Source organism: Lemur catta, chromosome 18 (assembly GCF_020740605.2).
Source record: "Lemur catta isolate mLemCat1 chromosome 18, mLemCat1.pri, whole genome shotgun sequence".
NCBI lineage: Eukaryota > Metazoa > Chordata > Mammalia > Primates > Lemuridae > Lemur > Lemur catta.
This window is the reverse complement of record NC_059145.1, coordinates 40,717,109-40,736,354: the sequence shown is the minus strand read 5'-3', so window position 1 is coordinate 40,736,354 and position 19,246 is coordinate 40,717,109. Positions and strand designations below refer to the sequence as shown.

Below are 19,246 nucleotides of genomic sequence, written 5' to 3'. Positions count from 1 at the left end.
TCTTAGCTCTTTCAGGGACTATGGTGGCAGAAGCAGCCAGAACAGGCCAGTAAGGAAGCTCTGCAAGGGTCGATATTCTCCTCATTAAAACCAGAAAAGGATCAGGTGCAGCAGCTCACACCTGTAATCCCAGGACTTTGGGAGTAGAGGCCAGAGGATTGCTTGAGCCCAATTTGAGACCAGCCAGGGCAATAAAGCAAGACCCCACCCCTAAAAAAAATTAAAAATTAGCCAGCCATGGTGACATGCACCTTTAGTCCTAGCTACTTGGGAAGCTAAGGCAGAAGGATCCCTTGAGCCTAGGAGTTTGAGGCTACAGTGAGCTATAACGACACTACTGCACTCTAGTACAGGCAACAGAGTGACAACCTGCCTCAAAGACAACCACTACCAAAAGAAAAAAAAAAACAGGAAGGAACATGATTAGGACCTCCATATCCCTTGGGTTTTTTTTTTGTTTGTTTGTTTTGTTTTTTGAGACAGAGTCTCACTCTTGTCTGGGCAAGTGCCATGGCATTAGCCTAGCTCACAGCAACCTCAAACTCCTGGGCTCAAGTGATCCTCCTGCCTCCCAAATAGCTGGGACTACAGGCATGAGCCACCACGCCTGGCTAATTTTTTCTATTTTCAGTAGAGATGGTGGGGGGGTCTCGCTCTTGCTCAGGCTGGTCTCAAACTCCTGAGCTCAAGCAACCTCAAACTCCTGGGGTCAAGTGATCCTCCTGCCTCAGCCTCCCAGAGTGCTAGGATTACACTGAGCCTGGCCCCCAAATCCTTAATTACAGGATCATAGACCATTGGAGCAGCAAGAGGCTGATTAGTATGCCTGACTCCCTCTTTCACAAATGAGGAAGCAGGCTCAGTGCAGGTGTGATTCAGAGTCTGAAACCTGAAGTCCTGGTTTCCTGAGGCCTCTGATCCCACCCAACCTTGAGCCATGTGTAGCCCATCTCAGGTACTAGCAGTACCAGCACCAGCTGCAACTCCTTTGAGTGCTTGGCCCCACTGTTTCTAGTAGCTGGCCTAGGGTCAGCTGCATCTATGGCAGAGAGAGGGGACCTGTGTGGCATCCCACCCGTGGGCCCACTCTCTACCTGCTGCAGGGCACGAGGGAGGATCCCCCGGTGCTTGTAATTCTCAGTTGCCCCCGTCATGGTGTATGTCTTGCCAGCTCCTGTCTGCCCATAACACATGATGGTCCCTGCAAACATTTCAAAACACATCTCGGTGACATCCAGGAAAATAGCTCCAAGGACAGCTCTCCTGTCCCCCAGCATTACTGTTGCCAGCCAGGACCCTTGGAGCAAAGATAGCCAGTGGGAACAGCCAAGGACTTCAGGAATTCCACCATGGAAGAGGGTGGGCAGGCAGGGGAACAGATACATAAACGGTCAAAACAAGGCCATCTGCCCTCAATGTGTGGTCCATACAGTGCTCTACTGTTCCCTTCACCAAGACATGATCTGGCCCTAGGGCTTCTGTGAACAGGGAATCTCAGGGTACAGAGGAACTGGAACTTTTCCTTAAAAGATGAGTAGAGAGAGAGGAGAATTAGACTCCAGCCCTTTTCCCACAAGGCCATTAACTGCCAGGTTCTCGGGGCTGGCAGGAGGCATCAACTACCCCACAAAGACAAGAAGGGCTTTCAAAATCTCCAGGAAGAGATGGAGTGGAAAGGCCATTTCCTGTCAATGGTAAGAATTCTTTGTAGACTGCAAGTTCCCACAGAACAAATAGGGCTCTAGATGAGCCCATGTCACTACCAGAAATGGACCATCATGATCAGGCCCTGATCTGGATCTGGTCACATTGCCCCTGCCCTGGGAAGACTTTCATTTGTACCTCTGAAGTCCTTTTGTTCTACCTTCACACTAGGCTCTGGGACACAAACCACAGAGTCAGTCTGGGCTCCAGCTCCCATCTAATCTTCCTCTTGGCTTGGGTAGCCTGAGCCAGACCCCATCCCATAGGCTACCTTCTGGGTGTTTGTTTACACAGTAGATCTGCCTGGGCAATGCTGGGCTGTGGAAATCAGTGTTTGCCTTTGTCACACAGATTCTCTAGATCTTGGGATTGGTAGCAGGTTTCACATAAAGGGCCCTGATTCAGCATCCGAGTTGGAGCTAGAAACAGTGTCTATTAACCCAACAGAAATGAACAGGAAGGAGTCACTTCAGCTGAGACTCAGAGTCCATTTGTGGTTTCACAGCACCCAGTGCTTAAGACTCTTAATCTCCCTGGGCCTCATTTCCTCTGTCTCCACCTCCTCAGGGCCACATCCCCTCAGGGCATCATCAAAATAAATGACAACATCCTTGGGTCAGTGGGGACCACACCAATGCAAGATAAATTATGATGTTTGGGCATCCACACTCAATTTTTAAATATAAAACCTAATTTGCAAAACAGGGAACATTCTAGTCAGCAGCCACCAGATGGCAAAGCCTACAAACAGTGAAATATACATATATTTTTTTTAAGGATTTTTAACATTTTTAAGATTTCTTTTTGAGACAGAGTCTTGCTCTGTTGCCTGGGCTAGAGTGCCATGGCATCAGCCTAGCTCACAGCAACCTCAAATCCTGGGCTCAAGCAATCCTTCTGTCTCAGCCTCCCGAGTAGCTGGGACTACAGGCATGCGCCACCATGCCTGGCTAATTTTTTTTAATATATGTATTTTTAGTTTTCCAGCTAATTTCTTTCTATTTTTTAGTAGAGATGGGGTCCCGCTCTTGCTCAGGCTGGTCTCAAACTCCTGAGCTCAATCCGCCCACCTCAGCCTCCCAGAGAGCTAGGATTATAGGCATAAGCCACCACGCCTGGCCAAGATTTTTAAAACAATCTTAGACTGAAAAAGTTTATAAAAATTTCCCAATAAAGGTGTTTTTAATTTGTTAAGAAAATCAAAGTGTACTCCAGTTTTTATCAACAATGTAAATAATCCCATAATAGAATATGAAAAGTACATTGATTATGCTGGTAGAATAAATGAAAATAGTTCCTAGCAGGTAACTGAGAGAAAAAATGTTTGGACTTTATCAAATTCATCATAAACACTTATCTTGAAAACTAGGATTTGAGAGATTTGAAACAGAACAGAATGCCCATGACCTAAAGACAGCCAGGATCTTTTAATTTCCCTATGAAGGTAGGATCCCAGGACATCAGATCAAGCCATGCTCACAATGGCAACAAGCAAATAGTGAATTCTGTACCATAAGAACATGGAGACAAATAAGCATACAAATGTTAGTAAGTGAGGTTACATTTTATTTTATTCAGCATAAAATACTTGTACCTCTTCCCTCGGGAGGAGCTTTTCAGGTTCTTACTAAGACAACTGTTAATTAACTAAATTACCATTATAGCCATTGAGGGCCTGAGAAACCACATCCTTCGCAACTGTCTCATAAACCAGGTCCTGTGAGGCATCATGGAGAACTCCATCCAGCTTGAACGACCAGTTTGTCTGCTGGTTATTGACAACTCCTCTCCTCCGAGTGTCTTTTTTTAAGTGAATATCAATGCTCTAGGAAAGAGAGAGAGAAGAGAGGGGGGAGAGAGGAGAGAAAGTGGGGAAGAGAGAGAGACAGAGACAGAGAGAGAGAAAAGTTATTTGTAAAGAAACTGGTATAAAAAATACTACTGACAACTGAGACCTGACCTGGAGGAAAGAGGAAGTGAACTTTAGGATGAACAGGGTCTCCCATGTATGGGCTGATATTCTGGATGAATTTTTTAGGATGGGAGAAGGGAGCTCCTGACCCTTAGGGTGAAAAGATCAGGAGACTGGAGCACTTAACTAGTTTCAGCACCTCTGACTGTAGTTTACAAGGATGTTCTCTGTCTTGGTTCCCCCATCTATGATATGGGATCATTCAAATTTATCACATTCTTATTAAATAAGATTTAGATACATTCAATAAGCACAGAGAGGATTTGAATTAGGCCAGAGGGAACAGCGAAATTGGTGACGGAGGCCTGGGCTCAAGCCCTTATCTGTGGTTACTGGCAGTGAGGATTCTTTCAACTCTGCATTGTGGTGAGCACCTAATTCCACACACATGCTATGGGCCAACGTGAGTAATGATGAAATAGGCACAGAAAGGTTGTGGGCCTCTCAGGCACAGTTACTCACTGGAATTAGAGTAAATTGAAGGTGTCCAACCTACTTGTAATCAGTAGATTTTTAAAAGCATGTCCCTTCATAGCAAGCCATTGTAGCAGCAGCTAGCTTAGGGACATACTCGGTAAGGTCAATGGTAGATTCCAATCTTAATAGGGACTTCTGATGTAAAGACTCTTGCTGAAATCTTATACTAGCTGCCCTACTCCAGCAGCCATTACCTGGCCACAGAGAGAAAAATTAAGACCAAGAAAGACAGGTTGATCCCTTTACACATTAAGTGCTCTGTGGTTCCGTGTTCACTGAAAGCATGACCAGTAGGGCACATTTCACAGGGCTACATTTCAGTCCTTTTGTAACTGCTAGGACCTTCAAAGCTTGAGCAGTTTGCCTTTGAATTCTTCCTTTAAAGAATGTCTCAATGCTGCCCACAAATGTTTGCTGAATGAAAACATCTAACACTCTCACTTTAGCCTGTCACAGGCTTCTGAAGCATTCTCAGGACAGTGGCAAGGGTATAGGGATGGATAAATCTTTCCAGGTCTCTTTTCTTTCTTTCTTTTTTTTTTTTTTTTTTGAGACAGAGTGTCGCTTTGTTGCCCTGGCTAGAGTGAGTGCCGTGGCGTCAGCCTAGCTCACAGCAACCTCACACTCCTGGGCTTAAGCGATCCTACTGCCTCAGCCTCCCGAGTAGCTGGGACTACAGGCATGCACTACCATGCCCGACTAATTTTTTTTTCCTATATATATTTTAGTTGGCCAGATAATTTCTTTCTATTTTTAGTAGAGACGGGGTCTCGCTCTTGCTCAGGCTGGTCTCGAACTCCTGACCTCGAGTGATCCACCCGCCTCGGCCTCCCAGAGTGCTAGGATTACAGGCGTGAGCCACCGCACCTGGCCTCTTTTCTTTCTTTCTTCCTTTTTTTTTTTTTAGAGACAGGGTCTCACTCTGTTGCCCAGGGTGGAGTGCAGTGGCCCAATTATAGCTCACTGGAACCTCAAATTAGAATCAAATGACCCTCTTGCCTTAGCCTCCTGAGTAGCTGGGACTACAGGTGTGCATCACCAAGTTTGACTAATTCTTTTTTTGTAGAGATGGGGTCTTGTTATGTTGCCCAGGCTGGTCTTGAACTCTGGGCTCAAGCGATCCTCCCCGCTTGGCCTCTGAAAGTGCTTGGATTACAGGTGAGAGCCACTGTACCCGGCCTCTAGTTCTCTTGATAAGCATTTCCCCCACTACTCTGATAAGTTTAATAGTAATAAACTCAATATATTCATACTGTACCCCTGGGAGATTATATAACAGCAGATCTAATCACCTGAAAGTCTTATTAGTGTGAACAAATATCAATTTTTCTGTGTCAGATATAAGGGTAAAAGTAAACATTAACTTATTAAAGGTAAAATCATTAAAAGACAACTAAAGATGGGAATTTTATGAATTTCCTCATTAACAGCACTGTGAGGGAGTGGTTTGGACTTCATCAAGCATCTAGAACTCTAGCATCCATTTGAACTTTTACCAATTCCATCCTGGTCCTTAAATGGTTCTATGGAAACAGAGTCACACTGTAGTGAGGTGGGACAGAGAGCAGCCCAGGCAGGTGAAGGCAAACACGTTGCACTTACTTTGTTGTCATCTCCATATTTGATCATGTCATGAGCAAAGTCATCGGTAGGTTTGACACGGACAAATGCATGAACTTTTTTCCTAGTACCCATTCTAGCTAAAGAGAAGAGAACAATGAAATTTTGAGCAGTCATCATCAAATAACAACTAGAGGAAAGGGGCCATTAAGAAGATCAGAAAACAGCAATGTGCAGTACATTTTTTGCTGCCCCTCAGAGAGCCAGTCTTCCTTTTTACCCCTCAGCATTTCAGTACTCTGCCCACAGAACTCTACTCAACAAGTCTGTGTACTTCCTGGTTTACAGGCTGCTTCACCATTTTCCACCAATGACCCCAAAGAGGCCAAAACACACAGCAAAAAGAATGCTCCCTTAAGTGGCCTAATCTTAAATGTTATTTCTAGAAATGTTCTGCATCTAAGATGAATTCATTTATGCTTTGCCTCATTCATTGTATTTTCTTCTAGAATACTTACTATGAAATACATTAAAACTAATTTTCTGTTTTTCTTCATTAGCACACCTTGGTTCAGATGCACCATCGCCTCCTCTACCGCCATTAGACTAACTGGATCAGAAGTGGATGCCCCAAAAGTATATTTCGTCCATAATCAGATAATTCTTTCTTCTCTCACTACATTGAGAGAAAAATCATAGACGTCCCCTACCTTCTCTTGCTTTTCTAAAACCTAACTATATTGTCATCATTTTCTTTTAAGGAGCCATATATATATATATCTGCCTTCCCTTATTTATACTATCACAAATAATTACCATGTGTACAGTATAATAAAATGTTAAAATAAATATTTGATGTGGTTTTGTGGAAAAGGATGAAAGCTTATAGGTAGAGAGACAGATTTAGGTAAATAAATTTTCTATTATGTAGAGTTGTCCCATAATGGAAAAGATCTTCTCAAGGCAAGGACTATAAACACCACTAACAGTCCAACAAAGTGAAGACACTTACTAGCAGAGATGCTACAAAAGGAACTGTTGCACTTGGTGGAGAGTAACTAATCCCCTAAGATCCTGTCCAATGAAAATATTTTATAACAACTTTATAAATTTTTGTTCACCAACTCAAACCAGAATTACAACTTTTAAAAACTGAATTGCACAACTCTCTAAATGATAACAAAAAAATTTCATGTTTTATTAAATATTAGTATCATTGATCAAATCACACTAGGCCTTCTGGGAGTGCTTGTGTAAAAATATTAAATACTAATTAAACAGTAAAGTTTGGTTCTAATAATTACAAAAAGTCAGAAACAAAGTGGGTTATTAAACAGGTGATAATTGCACTGATTTTTATTGCTTTAAGGGTGACTTAAAACTTAGCTCTTCAGGTGCCTCATTTTATACATTGATGATAAAGGATTAAATATTGGGAGAAAAAGCCAAGAACTCTAGGGAAAGCTAAGTAAAAATCTATATGTAGTCATCATTAATTGTGTTAAACCTAGTTAAGTAATATTAGAAAACAAGATCAAAGTCTATGAAATATACGAAATAATTTCATTGTTCAAAACTATTGGGCAAATTAACATAATGCAGATTTGTTTGTTTGGTTTTGCGACAGGGTCTCTCTCTCTGCCGCTCAGGCTGGAGTGCAATGGCATGATCATAGCTCACTGTAACCTCGAACTTCTGGGCTCAAGCGATCTTCCTGCCTCAGTCTCCCAAGTAGCTAGGACGATAGGTATGTACCACCACACCCAGCTAATTTTTATATTTTTTGTAGAGATGAGATCTCACTATGTTGCCCAGGCTGGTCTTGAACTCCTGGGCTCAAGCAATCCTCCTGCCTTGAACCCTCAAAGTACTAGGATTACAGGCGTGAACCACTGCACCTAGCCTTAACATTTGGAAAAAACTAACTTTTAAGACCTGTATGATAAAAAAAAAATCATGCATCACAGCAATTTCTTCTTTTAATTAAATTATTTTGCTTTTATAAAAAGCACACTAAATAAACAAAGGATAGTAACATTTTACATGTAATTATCTGAGAGGTTCAATGAGTGTGACCTGACAAAAATTACTTCAGATTTTTAAAATATCCATGTCCTTCCACATTTCCAGACCCAACTTGTGGTGACCACTTGATTTCCTCTCACAATTATATCAACTACCATTAAGTGGTATTAAGTATCTCTATAGGAGCCAGTTAGACTTTTTTTTTTTTTTCTTAAGAGATTGGGTCTTGCTCTTGCCAGTCTTGAACTCCTGAGCTCAAGTGATCCTCCCGCCTCGACCTCCTAAAGTGCTAGGATTACAGGCGTGAGCCACCATGCCCGGTCTATAGGAGCAAGTTAGATAGAGACAAGTTCTGCCCTCTCAGCTTAGTTTCAATGATGTGGATGAAACAAAACTCTTGACACCTGTTACAAGCCCTTCAGATGTCAAATTAAATAAGTAAATATGGCACTTACATATTTGCCTATTGCAGAGTGTGTGTACATTTCACATTTTCCTCAAGTCATTCTTTCATGGAAGTCTTTATTCCTAGCCACTATAGGATCATTCAGACCTTTTGGATTTTAGAAAATGAATCTGAAAGATATTGGGGTGAGCAAGGATAATGGCTTGTCCAATTTAAGTCCTAAATTTTTGCCTGCGAAACTGAGCTCTAGAAATAACCACAAACAGTTCTAACATGAATCCCAAACTGAAGAGAACATCTCATCTACAAGTTCATTTTGATCTATGCTATTGGGAAGTTGAGACTAAAGGGAAATGTGTTTTGATGCACACTCAATTTCTAAAGCTCTGGGAACCACTCCTCACAGCAGCCCCCAAGGCCCATCTTCCTGCCTGGAGAAATTCAGATGCCACCCAGGTTGCCCTCTGAAAGGGACCATGAAGAAGAGGCGGAGCTCTGGGTACAGGTGCCCAGGCCACCCTCTCTAAAGCCTCCCCCATCAACAGAGTAGTACAGGTCAGCTCAAAGCATTGCCCTCCCTCCTGACTCTGCCTCTTCTCTGTCCTACAATTTGCCAACATGCACATGCAGTCACTCCATCTATACTAACCATCCCAAGTCCCTTCCCTGCTTAAACCACAGCTCCAAACATGCCAGAAGCCATAGCCACCTACAATAAACCTTCCCTAAGAACCACATCCCTCCTGTGAGCCTGCTACTCAGAAGCCCCTCAACACCCAGACATTTGGGGACCCCATACCATTTTGCACTTACTGAAATATTGCTTGTTACTGTTTTTACGCTGCTTCATTTGAGTGGGTTTCGGCTCCCAAATTAAATTACAAGCTGCTTGAGGACAAGGACTGTGCCTTTTATCTCTTTTGAATCCACCCACAATGTCCAGAACAATGCCCAGCACAGAGCAGATGCTCAAGAAATGGTGGTTGGTGGTGATGGTCATGGCTGGAAGTCAGAGGGCAGCTGAATCTCCATATGTGGGTCCATCTTCAGTCACTACTGAGAGAGTCCCAAGGGGCATATGATGTCACTCTCCTCCCACACCACCTCCAATCCCAGAGGCGACAGCCCTTCCAGGAGGACACCTGCTTTCCAGGCCCAAGAAGTCGTTCAGTCCCTCATCATGCCCTCCCTTTCAGTAGAATCTTTCTCCCTCAAGACCTTATGGTGATCAGGCCTCTCTATTTTGGGAACCATCCTTAAATATTTGCAGTGTAACAAAGTGAGTCCCTGAGAGGCCCCCGGTTTCCTCACTTTAGGGGTGGAAACGAACAGAATTGCCACCAAGCAATCCTCAAAGCCCGACAAGAGAAGGGGGAGCATCTGGTGGTACAGTAAGCACCAGGTAGGTCCCTAACTTCCAAGTCTCCTGCCCAGACCAGGAGTTCTCAAGGGGAACCCTTACAGTTACTGCAATGGCAGCAGCAGCACCTGAACCCAAAATATAGGGTCCAGCTGTACCTGGCCTTGGGCTGAACACAAGTCTGGGATCTTGACAAACTATCCTTTTTCTTTTTTCTCACCCAATGTGCTGGACCCCTGTGTGGAGCCTGGGCGGCAGTGGCCCTTGAGCCCATTCCCGTCCCTCTCTGGAGATGTTTCCTCATCTGTAAAGCGAAGGGCTCGAATTGGTGATCCCGAAGCACCCTCCAGCTCGAAAACTGACGAATACAGAAGACTCCAGGGGACTTCTGGCCCCTTGCCTCACGCTCCCTGTGTCCTCTGTGTCCTGGGCGCGACGTGGGACCCTCGTGGGGTCAAGGAACACTAGCTCCAAAGACCTCAAGTTGCGGCCAGGTTGAAAGGGCCTTCGCAACGTCGCGCCCTCCTACGCCTAGGTTTAGCAGAGGAGCGAGCCAAGCCGGGAACTCCCGGAGAGAGCGGTTGTTCGGGCCCCAGCCACCGTCAGCTGTCCGGGCGCACACCCCTCTCCGGTCTGTCTTCTCCCCACCCCCACTGGCGCGCGGCCCCTGCTCACCACTCGCGAGGCAGCGGAGCTCCCAGAGCGCGACAGCCTCAACTGCAGATACCCAAGCCCAGCACGCGACCTGGATTTCTCCACGCAAGGGCGCCAGGCTGTGTACAAAGTCGCCATGGCAACGGGCCACTTCCGGGGACTCCGGAAGTGTAGGGCGTGGCGGAAACGAAGTCCGAGATCCTACGTCTAGGATACGGTATGGTCATGGTAGAGTCAAGAAGACGAGAGATGGGGCCTGTTAATCTAGAAAGACTGCAGCAGCTGCATGCGCGGAGTCAAGGTCAGGCTAGCGAGGAAAAGAAGGCTGCGTATGAACCAGGAAGCGGGGCAGTGGGGCTTCCGGCGCAAAGGCGTTTGCCACTACGGCGGCCGCGTAGGCCTCTCCTATTCCAGCTCCGCGCTCTGTGCGGCTGTCGGCGTGTTCCGTCGCCCCGCCTTGGTTCGTGTGGAGCCGGCCGGCCAGGCCTGCGCAGTTGCGGTGGCCGGGGAAGATGGTGGAGGACGGCGCGGAGGAGCTGGAGGACCTGGTGCACTTCTCGGTGTCCGAGTTGCCTAGTCGCGGCTACGGCGTCATGGAGGAGATCCGGCGACAGGGCAAGCTGTGCGACGTGACGCTCAAGGTACCGCGGGATGGGCGGCAGCTGCGGACTGAGGAAAAAGGGGCCAGGCGGGGAGAAAAGAGAGGGGGAGGACAGGGGAAAGGAGGTCGAGCGGGGAGAAGGGTAGAGGGAAGAGGTTGAAGAGGGACCGAGTAGGAGAGGGTGAGTGGGGCCGAGTGGGGAGGAGAAGAGGAACCGCCTTTAGCCCTTGGAAGGAAAGGTTGAGAGGTACGCCGCTTAGGCCCTTGGAGAGGGAGACATTGGGGTGCCCGCGTCCCTTTTCTGTGTCACAGAAAAGAGAAAATGGACTTACAGCCCCTCTATGGAGGAAGGGGCGGTGGCTGGCTCCACATTCTGATGCACCACTGAAGCATCTTCTCTTGTCGTCATAGACATTTCTTTGTGGCCCTCGAAGTTGGCTGCGCTGTTGTAGAACAGAAGGTTTCTCCTTAGGAGTCCTTGCCTGCCTTTGATTGTTAGATTGCTACTTTGTCTCTAAAGAGCTTTTAAAATTTGATCTTGGAAATTTTTGAGGTGGGAAGCTACTCTGTCCCACACTGGAAGGCACCAACCCCCACCGCTACGACAAAGGTCCCAGAGGCTGGGCTGGTGGGCTGTGTGGGGAGAGGGATGCTGACATCAAGAGGGGAAGATATCTTAACCACCTGTTCCCCAGCAGCATTCTGGTCACAAGAGCCAGACTTCCTCCTGTGCTTTGGGTCCTTTCCTACCAGAGAGGCAAGCTGTGCTGCTGAGCCATGTGCTCCAGTTGGGGAGATGATGCCGCAAGTGGTGTTCCCTGTTGGGCTTTGGCTGCAAGGCTCTCAGCATGTGTGAGTGATCCCCTGTTTAAAAAAACAAAACAAAGCACTATTCAGAGACCTGTTTGCTCTTCTTATTTTTACGTGGTTAAGGAAACTTTTCTTTTTCCACATATTTGAGTCAGACTTCTGGAGGTGGTAGAGTAGGATGGTTAAGAGTATGGCTTTGGAGACAGGAGGATTTGGATTAAAATCCTAGTTGTAATCTTGAGCAAGTTACTTAATCTCTCTAAGCCTCGGTTTTACAAAGGTAAAAATAGGGATGATTCCTAATTCACAGTATTAGTGTGAGGGTTAAATGAGAAAATTTGTGGTATTTGTATTATATCCGGCAAAATTTTTTCATCACTCTAAATGCCTCCTGATGGAGGTTGGTTTTCTAGGAGAGGAGTGAAATGGCCCGAGAAGGGGCAAGGTCTTCTCTGATGGGTGAGGAGAACCAAGAGGATTGAGAAAACGGAGCTGGAGTAAAGAAGGCAGAGGAAGTAAAAATAAATGAGAAGTTTTTGTCAACAGTGATTACATGGTGGAAGATGTTGATGCCACTAAAATAAAGATCTGGTTGTGGTGGTAACAGTTAGTTTGAGAAGAGACTGGTGAAAAGCAGTAATAGGGGAGAATTTTTTGAATTAAGATTTAGTCTGTAAGGGTGAGCCAGGGAAAGCTTGTAAGACAGAAGAAAAAAGGACATGACAGAGTCACAGATACTTCTACATAAAGTATTATGGTACATTTTGCCTCTGCATCTGATGCAAGTACAGAATGTAGCAAACTTGAAGCAGAAAAATGCTTGTATGATTTTTCCACTAAAATGCTTTTTGTTTATTCAAAGGGACAAGTACATTATCCGACATAAACTGAGAGGGTCCAGTTTGAATTGCTGTGTTAGTTTCAAGGATCTGGGACATAAGGACCAGTATAAGGGAATAAGCCAGAGCTGGACAGGACTGTAGATAGCATTTATTTCATTGGTTTTGAAACTATTCTGTATAGCCTGAGGAGTAGCTCAGTAGCAATGTGATAGTGGGGGCCAGGGAAAAGGCTCTGTCACATCTCCCTACCCTCCACTGGAGCTGCTCTGTGAAATCTGTTTTGGTCTCTCTCTTTGTTAATAGAGTCTTCCCTAAAATATCTGGTGATTCCAGTCTGTTTTTCAAATAAACAGGCACTGAAAAGCTGGTTGGAAGCTTTTTGGTGTGGATTGGTTTATAATGGGCCTCCCTGTAGGGCAGTGGTTCTCAAACTTTAGCAGGCCTTAGAATCACCTGGTGGCCTCGTGAAAATACTGGTTGTTGGGCCTCACCCAGAATTTCTGGTTTATTAGGTCTGGCCTGGACCCAAGAATTTACATTTCTGACAGGTTCCCTACTGATACTACTACTCCTCATGGGGAACTACACTCTGAAAGCCATGGCTGTAGGCTGATGGGCCTGTCTTTTTCATGGGATATGTTCAGAGTCCATAGATCTTCCTTCAGGCTTCTTCCTAGGTTGTATAAGCCTGGCTGTTATTCTGGGGACCTTATGGTGGGAAGGGACTGGGGGCTCTCCCTTCTGTATGCAGAGACTTTAACTTAATCCCTCTGAATGGTGCTACTACCATATCTTCAGTGGTGCCCTGGTTATCGAAGTCTAGAGTCTCTAGTTTATCTTGTCCAAAGAGTAAACCTTCAGTCTTCTGCTAGGGTAGTGATGGAGCAGTTGCTTGCCTGGTGAGGGGACCAATACTTTTCTGTTTTCAGCTCCTCCTCATGCTAGCATCTTCTGAGGAAACTGGTGCCTCCAATGGTTGAATTTTGGAGGGGGTTCTGCAGTGTCCTGCCATCTGCAGCACTCAATATTCTCTATCTAGGTCAGTTATTACTCATTCATTTGTTTTTCATCTTCTAAAATTTTGTTGACTCTTCTAATCTGTCTCTCTCTGCTTCTTTTCCTTTGGAGGTTTGCTGTTCCTTGATCATTGGTCTGAGAAGGAGTATTACACAGATTCTGGAGTCTGACTGCCTAGGTTTGCATTCTGGTTCTGCCACTGATTAGCTGTGAAAACTTGAGTAACTTCCTTAAGCACTGGTGATTCGTTTTCTTCATCTGTAAAATGGGGTTCATCACCTACTTGAGTGCTGAGGATTCTGTTAGTTAATATACTTCAAATAATCATGTAGTAAATGCTTAGTAGTATATATAAAGAATAAATAATAATTTAATAGGGTTTTTAGAAGTGGAGATAAATGCATGCATTCATCCTGCCATTTTGAACTTGATTTAGCTTCTGATGAAATTGAGATGATTTTATTTTATTGATTGATTGATTGAAACAAGGTCTTGCTCTGTTGCCTGGGCTAGAGTACCTTGGTGTGATCATAGCTCACTGCAGCCTCGAAGTCAAGTGATCCTCCTTTCTTGGCCTCCCAAAGTGCTAGGATTATTGGTGTGCGTCACCATACCTGACTGGATGATTTTAAATGAAGAAAATGTTCATTGCCTTAAAAGAGTTTGCAAACCCCTGCTCTACTTAAATAGCTTGCATTTTATAGATGGGGACCCAAGCCCAAAAGGGGAAGGGACTTGTCCAAGCTCACAGACTGAATTAGGTATAACTAGGACTGGACTCCTAGTCTCCATATGCAGGGTCACATGTTCTTTCATGCTCTCCTGTTGCTTGCCTCTTCTGTCACTGGCAGTAACTGAACTGATTTCAGCTGCTACCATGTGAGTTTACCTCAGGTCTATTGTGCTCATCCTTACAACATGTCATCTTTTCTATCTTTTGGAGTTTTAGGGATAGTGTGAAAGTGAGTATTAGTAGGCATACCACATTCTCAAAATTCACTGCCAACACTTGAATCTAGACTTAATTTCCTTTTTGGAAATATTTGAAATTTGAATTCCCTGGGAGCCTGTTGGATAGTTAGGTAGAGATATGACAGAAAAGAATATTAGCTTTTTTAAAAAGTCACATTCTCTATCTTTGATGACTTGGACCTATTATCAGAAAAAGTCCATCATCCTTTTCTTTGCAAATCACTTGTTATTAAAGGTTAGGAGAATAATAGTGCAAGACTTCTTGGCAACCTATGGCATAAGGCTTGGTCTGGGTAGAGAGGTTTGCATTCATGGAGGCTCTCATCCCCTCTTCTCAATGGTTGGTTTCATCTCCTTTCCTCTGGGCTGCCAGGAACCCAAGGTTCAGGCAGTGTCATCAGGTTAATCTGGGTCCATCCAGTTGGGCAGACTCCTCAGATTTAATGAGTGTTCTTATAAGATTTGGAGCCACCAGGTTCCTATATTTCTATCCTCCCCTCACCTCACATAATCGTTTCCTTTTTCTATATTTATGTGAACAGAATGGGATCACCAAAGCTGTGTATTATAGACCTATAAGCTTAGAGGAGAGTGGCATTCCCTGTGTATACACATACACTGTTTTGCAACCACTGATAAATGGTTCCTAAAAGATCTGCTGCCATCAGTCTTCTCAGCATTTTCCCAAAGCTCCTGCAGAGATTTTTAACTTGGATCTGAGAATTTAACCTTTAGAAGAAATGTCTCTTCTGTGGGTGAAAGGCACAGTATTAGAATATTTCCTTTTGACCCACTAAATGCACACACACAATTTTCACTGAATCTGGATTTGAGAGCTACGCATTGGAGTCTAGAATCTTGCCCAATTTGTTGTCACCACTGGCTTTATGATGAAAGAGTAGGTGGAGGAGGATGTCAGGAAATGAAGTAAGGACTTGTTGATGCATGCTGTTTGTATGTTATATGTATTGTAGTGAGTTACACAAGGATAATTATAGAGCTAGAATAATCGTATTAAAAGGCGCTGTAGAGGTTCTCTATCAAAGCCATTCCTTTTACAGATTAAAAAACCCCTCAGGCTTAGAGCTATTAAGAGATTTGCCCAAGGAACAAAGATATATTAGCTGAGATCTAACACAGCTGTTTACTGGTGGAAGCGATGCTTTTATATTTTCTATCAGATTACTCACCTGCCCTGTTGATGGTATGAAACAGAGTAGGGAACAAGCCATCTTTAGTCATTTTTGAGCATGGAACGTAGTCCATGAATGTCCAGATGCAACACCACTGTTCTGTTTCAAGAGAGAAGAAAGATGCAGGCTTCCTCAGCTAGTCTTCTAGACATGAATTCTTGACTCTCTGATTTTGAAATGACATTGTATTGGAAAACTTGTGTATCTGAATATTGTTCATCCCCAGGGTTTTCTGTTGACTTTTTTCAGATAGTTGGGTTCATCTTCAGCCTTTTCTGTTTTTCTTTTTATATATTTTTTTGTTGTTGTTTTTACCACATCTGAGTTTTCTTTTTAATGAGCAATTAGAACTGAAAGAAAGAATATGATCCTTGAGGGGCAGAGTTCTTGTGATATGAATTTCATATTTGTCAAAAATTCAGTTTTGATCTCTTTCTTGTTCAGGCTATGTTGTGGGTAATGCTGTTAAATTTGGACACCAACTAGATGAGAGAGCTTGATGCTGCCTGACATGAGTGGGGAGAGAGAGTTGGAGGTACAGCCTGGAAAATCTGTTACCAGCTAAGCAGCATTCATTGGCTCCACCCTGAGGCTCTGGAGCTTGGCCGACTATCTGACTGAGTGAATTTAAGAAGCCTATGTTTAGGGATGTTTCTTACTACGGACAGTTCCTTTATTATTTTGTACATGAGACACCATCATTTGCACCTTGGCCCCTGGTTTAGCTAGTAGGCTGGTTGATAGAAAATGAAACCACATTGTTTTTCTAAAAGTGTGTTTCCAGCCCTTCCTAAATTACAAGCGTAGTGTCTACCTTTACACTTTAGACTTGTTGAGTGTTGGCACTCTCGTTGCCTCTTTGGCGTGGAACCAGCTAGCTTCTGTGAGGTTAGCTTAGGAAGACCTTAGGAAGAATACCCAAGTAGCTGATTATATCACAACTTGTTTCCGGTTGGGGACAAAATGGGGTGAACTAAGGTGTGTGAACTAGGAGTTGGCAAACATTTTCTGTAAAGGACTAGATACTAAATATTTTAGGATTTGTAGATAATAGTGGTTTTAGTTACAACTACTCAACTCTGTGATGTAGTGCAAAAGCAGCCATACACAATACATAAACAAATGGGTGTGACTGTTCCAATAACACTTTTGCTGACACAAACAAGCATGAACTAAATCCCTTGGCTATAGTTTACTGACCTCTATCATATACTGATACAGCCTTTGTAAAGTTTAAGGTTTTTGGAGTAGGTAACAATTCTTTTGTTGTCCCAATGTATACTCCTGTGGTTTCAACACAGTATCTAGGAATTGGGAGCATCTCTTGTTAAAGAATACAAATGAACCTGAAGTGAAGAACTGTTTTTCCAGCTTATTGCCGGTGATCATGGGACTGTGCTGTTTGGTAAGTGAATAACTGACATAGGAGAAGTTACTGTTAAATTTTGCATCTCATCTTATAGCTCTGCTGGAACTTGAAGCAGAGTGTTTCCGAAGTGTTAACTGAAGACACTATGTTCCCTTTCTATCTCAATTGAAGCTGAGGGTGCTTAGCTACCTGCAAAACGGCAGGCCAGAGGAAACCATGATGGCTGCTATGTTCCAGTAGAACAGACTGTCTCTGTTCAGGTCCTTGAAAGTAAGGGTCAGAGTGTGGGCTTCGGCAGGCAAAGTAGAGGATCAGTAGTTCAAATATGACCCAATAGAGTGGTATGTGTGGGCAGAGTGTGCTGAATATCTGATCAGAACACAAAAATGCTTTTCAAAAAAATAAGCTCAAGAACAGATACTTGTACACCCATGTTCATAGCAGCATTATTCACAATAGCCAAAAGGTAGAAGCAACCCAAGGGTCCTTCAGTGGTTGAATGGATAAACAGAATATGGCATATACATACAGTGGAATATTATTTAGCCTTAAAAGGAAAGGAAATTCTGCTATAACATGGATGAACCTTGAAGACATATGCTAAGTGACACAAGCCAGTCGTTAAAGGGACAAATGTTGTATGATTCCACTTATATGAGGTCCTAAAAGTAGTCAAATTCATAAAGACTGAAAGTAAAATGGTGATTGCCAGAGTTTGGGAAGAGGGGGAATTAGGGAGTTACTGTTTAATGGGTACAGAGTTTCAGTTTGTGAAAATGAAAAAGTTCTGGAGATGGTTAGTGGTAATAGTTGTAGAACAATGTGAATGTATTCAATGCCACACGACTGTACACTTAAAAATGATTGATATGGTAAATTTTATATTATTTGTATTTTATCGCAATAAAAAAGAGAGATAATAAACTCAAGAAGACTGTTATCAGGTGGGCAAGTGAGGTTGCTTATAGTGCCTTGTGACTCTATAGACACTAAAAACAGAATTTATCTGTTTCCAAACCTACTGATCAGAAACATTTGATACTAAGGAATCATCTTTCCTACTCTTTATTTTTTGCAGTATGCTGCCTCAGCTGTTAAGAGCCAAATTGTATTAGCTCAGCCCTGTAGCTGCACTTCAAATGGTTCCTTAAAAGGAATGCCTTCTAAGAGATACATATTTAAGTGATGTGCACATGTTGTGAGCTTATTTTTATTGTGTTGGTTTATAAAATCTAAATGTCCTATAACCTTGATGGAGCTATCTTGAGGACCAGCAAAACACTCTGTGCTAACATGTCTTCCAAGTAAAGGTGCGTTGGCATAGTCTACAAATAACTCATAGCTTTCAAATCTATATCTCTACCCCTTATTTTGCTCTCAGTTGGTAGACCTGCATTTCCTTTTGTCCTATGGATCCTCAATTTGGTCCAAAATGAATCCTCTTGCTCTTCTAAACTGTCCGTTCTTTTGTTTCCTTTGTGGAAGGGTGGCACACCATCCATCTAGTCATGTATGATTGAAACTCTGGAATTGGCTTTGGCTCATCCTCTCTTTTATGTGCATTTTGTGGCATTTATCACAGCAGCAATTACATAATTATTTATAGTATTATAACTCCATGAGAGTGTGTGACTGAATTATTTACTGAGATGTCTACATAATAGGTGCTCAGTAAACCACTGTCCTAATTGAGATCCTCCACCTTTTACCTAACCCAGGATTGCATGTTGAGAGAATTCTTACAGACCCTTTAGGGAATGATCCTTGTTCTGCTAACAGATTGTTTTTCTTCAGGCTTAGCTCTGCTCTTGTTCTGCTCTGAGTGGCTTCCATTTCCTTTTCATTCAACAGTATACTTGGCAGATATGTCAGCACCTTGCATGTGCCAAGCACTGTTGTAAGTGCTGGAGGTGCAGCAGTGAGCAGAGTAGGCGAAGCTTGTGTGAGTGTGAGCTTATGTTCTAGTGGGGTGGCAGACAATAAATAAACAGATGGAAAATGTCCAGTGCTGATAAGTGCTATGAAGAAAAATAAAGCAGAATATCTGAGGGAAGAGTATTTTAGGCAGAGAGGATAGTAAGCACAGAGCCCTGAGGCAGGAGCATACTTGGTACTGAGCTATTAATAGAATCTGGTGATTCTTACATTCTGTGCACGCAAAAGTTCGAGAAGCATTGACTTTACACATTGCTTCTACTCCCCTTATCATACTGAACAGAGTGTAAATGTGTTTGAGTGTTTTTTCTTCCCCTCTATATGTCAAACTCCTGAAGCATATGAACCT

The 19,246-nt window shown here is 43.5% G+C and overlaps 2 protein-coding genes and 1 long non-coding RNA gene across 9 annotated transcripts in view; 2 read left to right on the top strand and 1 right to left on the bottom strand.

Annotated features, from left to right (window-relative positions):
* LOC123623335 overlaps positions 1 to 6,537 on the top strand; it is a 59,620-nt gene extending 53,083 nt beyond the window's left edge. For both annotated transcript variants that reach the window (XR_006729832.1, XR_006729831.1), the window contains one exon: positions 6,274 to 6,537. This is a non-coding gene — a long non-coding RNA (uncharacterized LOC123623335). The remainder of the gene's footprint in view (positions 1 to 6,273) is intronic.
* KIF9 (kinesin family member 9) overlaps positions 1 to 10,434 on the bottom strand; it is a 47,984-nt gene extending 37,550 nt beyond the window's left edge. For 2 of the 4 annotated variants that reach the window (XM_045530385.1, XM_045530386.1), the window contains exon 1: positions 1,095 to 1,238. In XM_045530385.1, coding sequence (XP_045386341.1) covers positions 1,095 to 1,223 — 129 coding nt within the window. In that variant the 5' untranslated portion in view covers positions 1,224 to 1,238. Of the gene's footprint in view, positions 1 to 1,094; positions 1,239 to 3,250; positions 3,530 to 5,755; positions 5,854 to 8,957; positions 9,201 to 10,179 lie in introns of those variants that run through there. The other 2 variants (XM_045530388.1, XM_045530387.1) reach the window with 2 other exon arrangements.
* Positions 9,728 to 19,246, top strand: part of KLHL18 (kelch like family member 18) — a 53,019-nt gene continuing 43,500 nt past the window's right edge. For 2 of the 3 annotated variants that reach the window (XM_045530390.1, XM_045530389.1), the window contains exon 1: positions 9,728 to 10,799. In XM_045530390.1, the coding sequence (XP_045386346.1) occupies positions 10,671 to 10,799 (129 nt within the window). In that variant the 5' untranslated portion in view covers positions 9,728 to 10,670. The remainder of the gene's footprint in view (positions 10,800 to 19,246) is intronic. The other variant, XM_045530391.1, reaches the window with a different exon arrangement.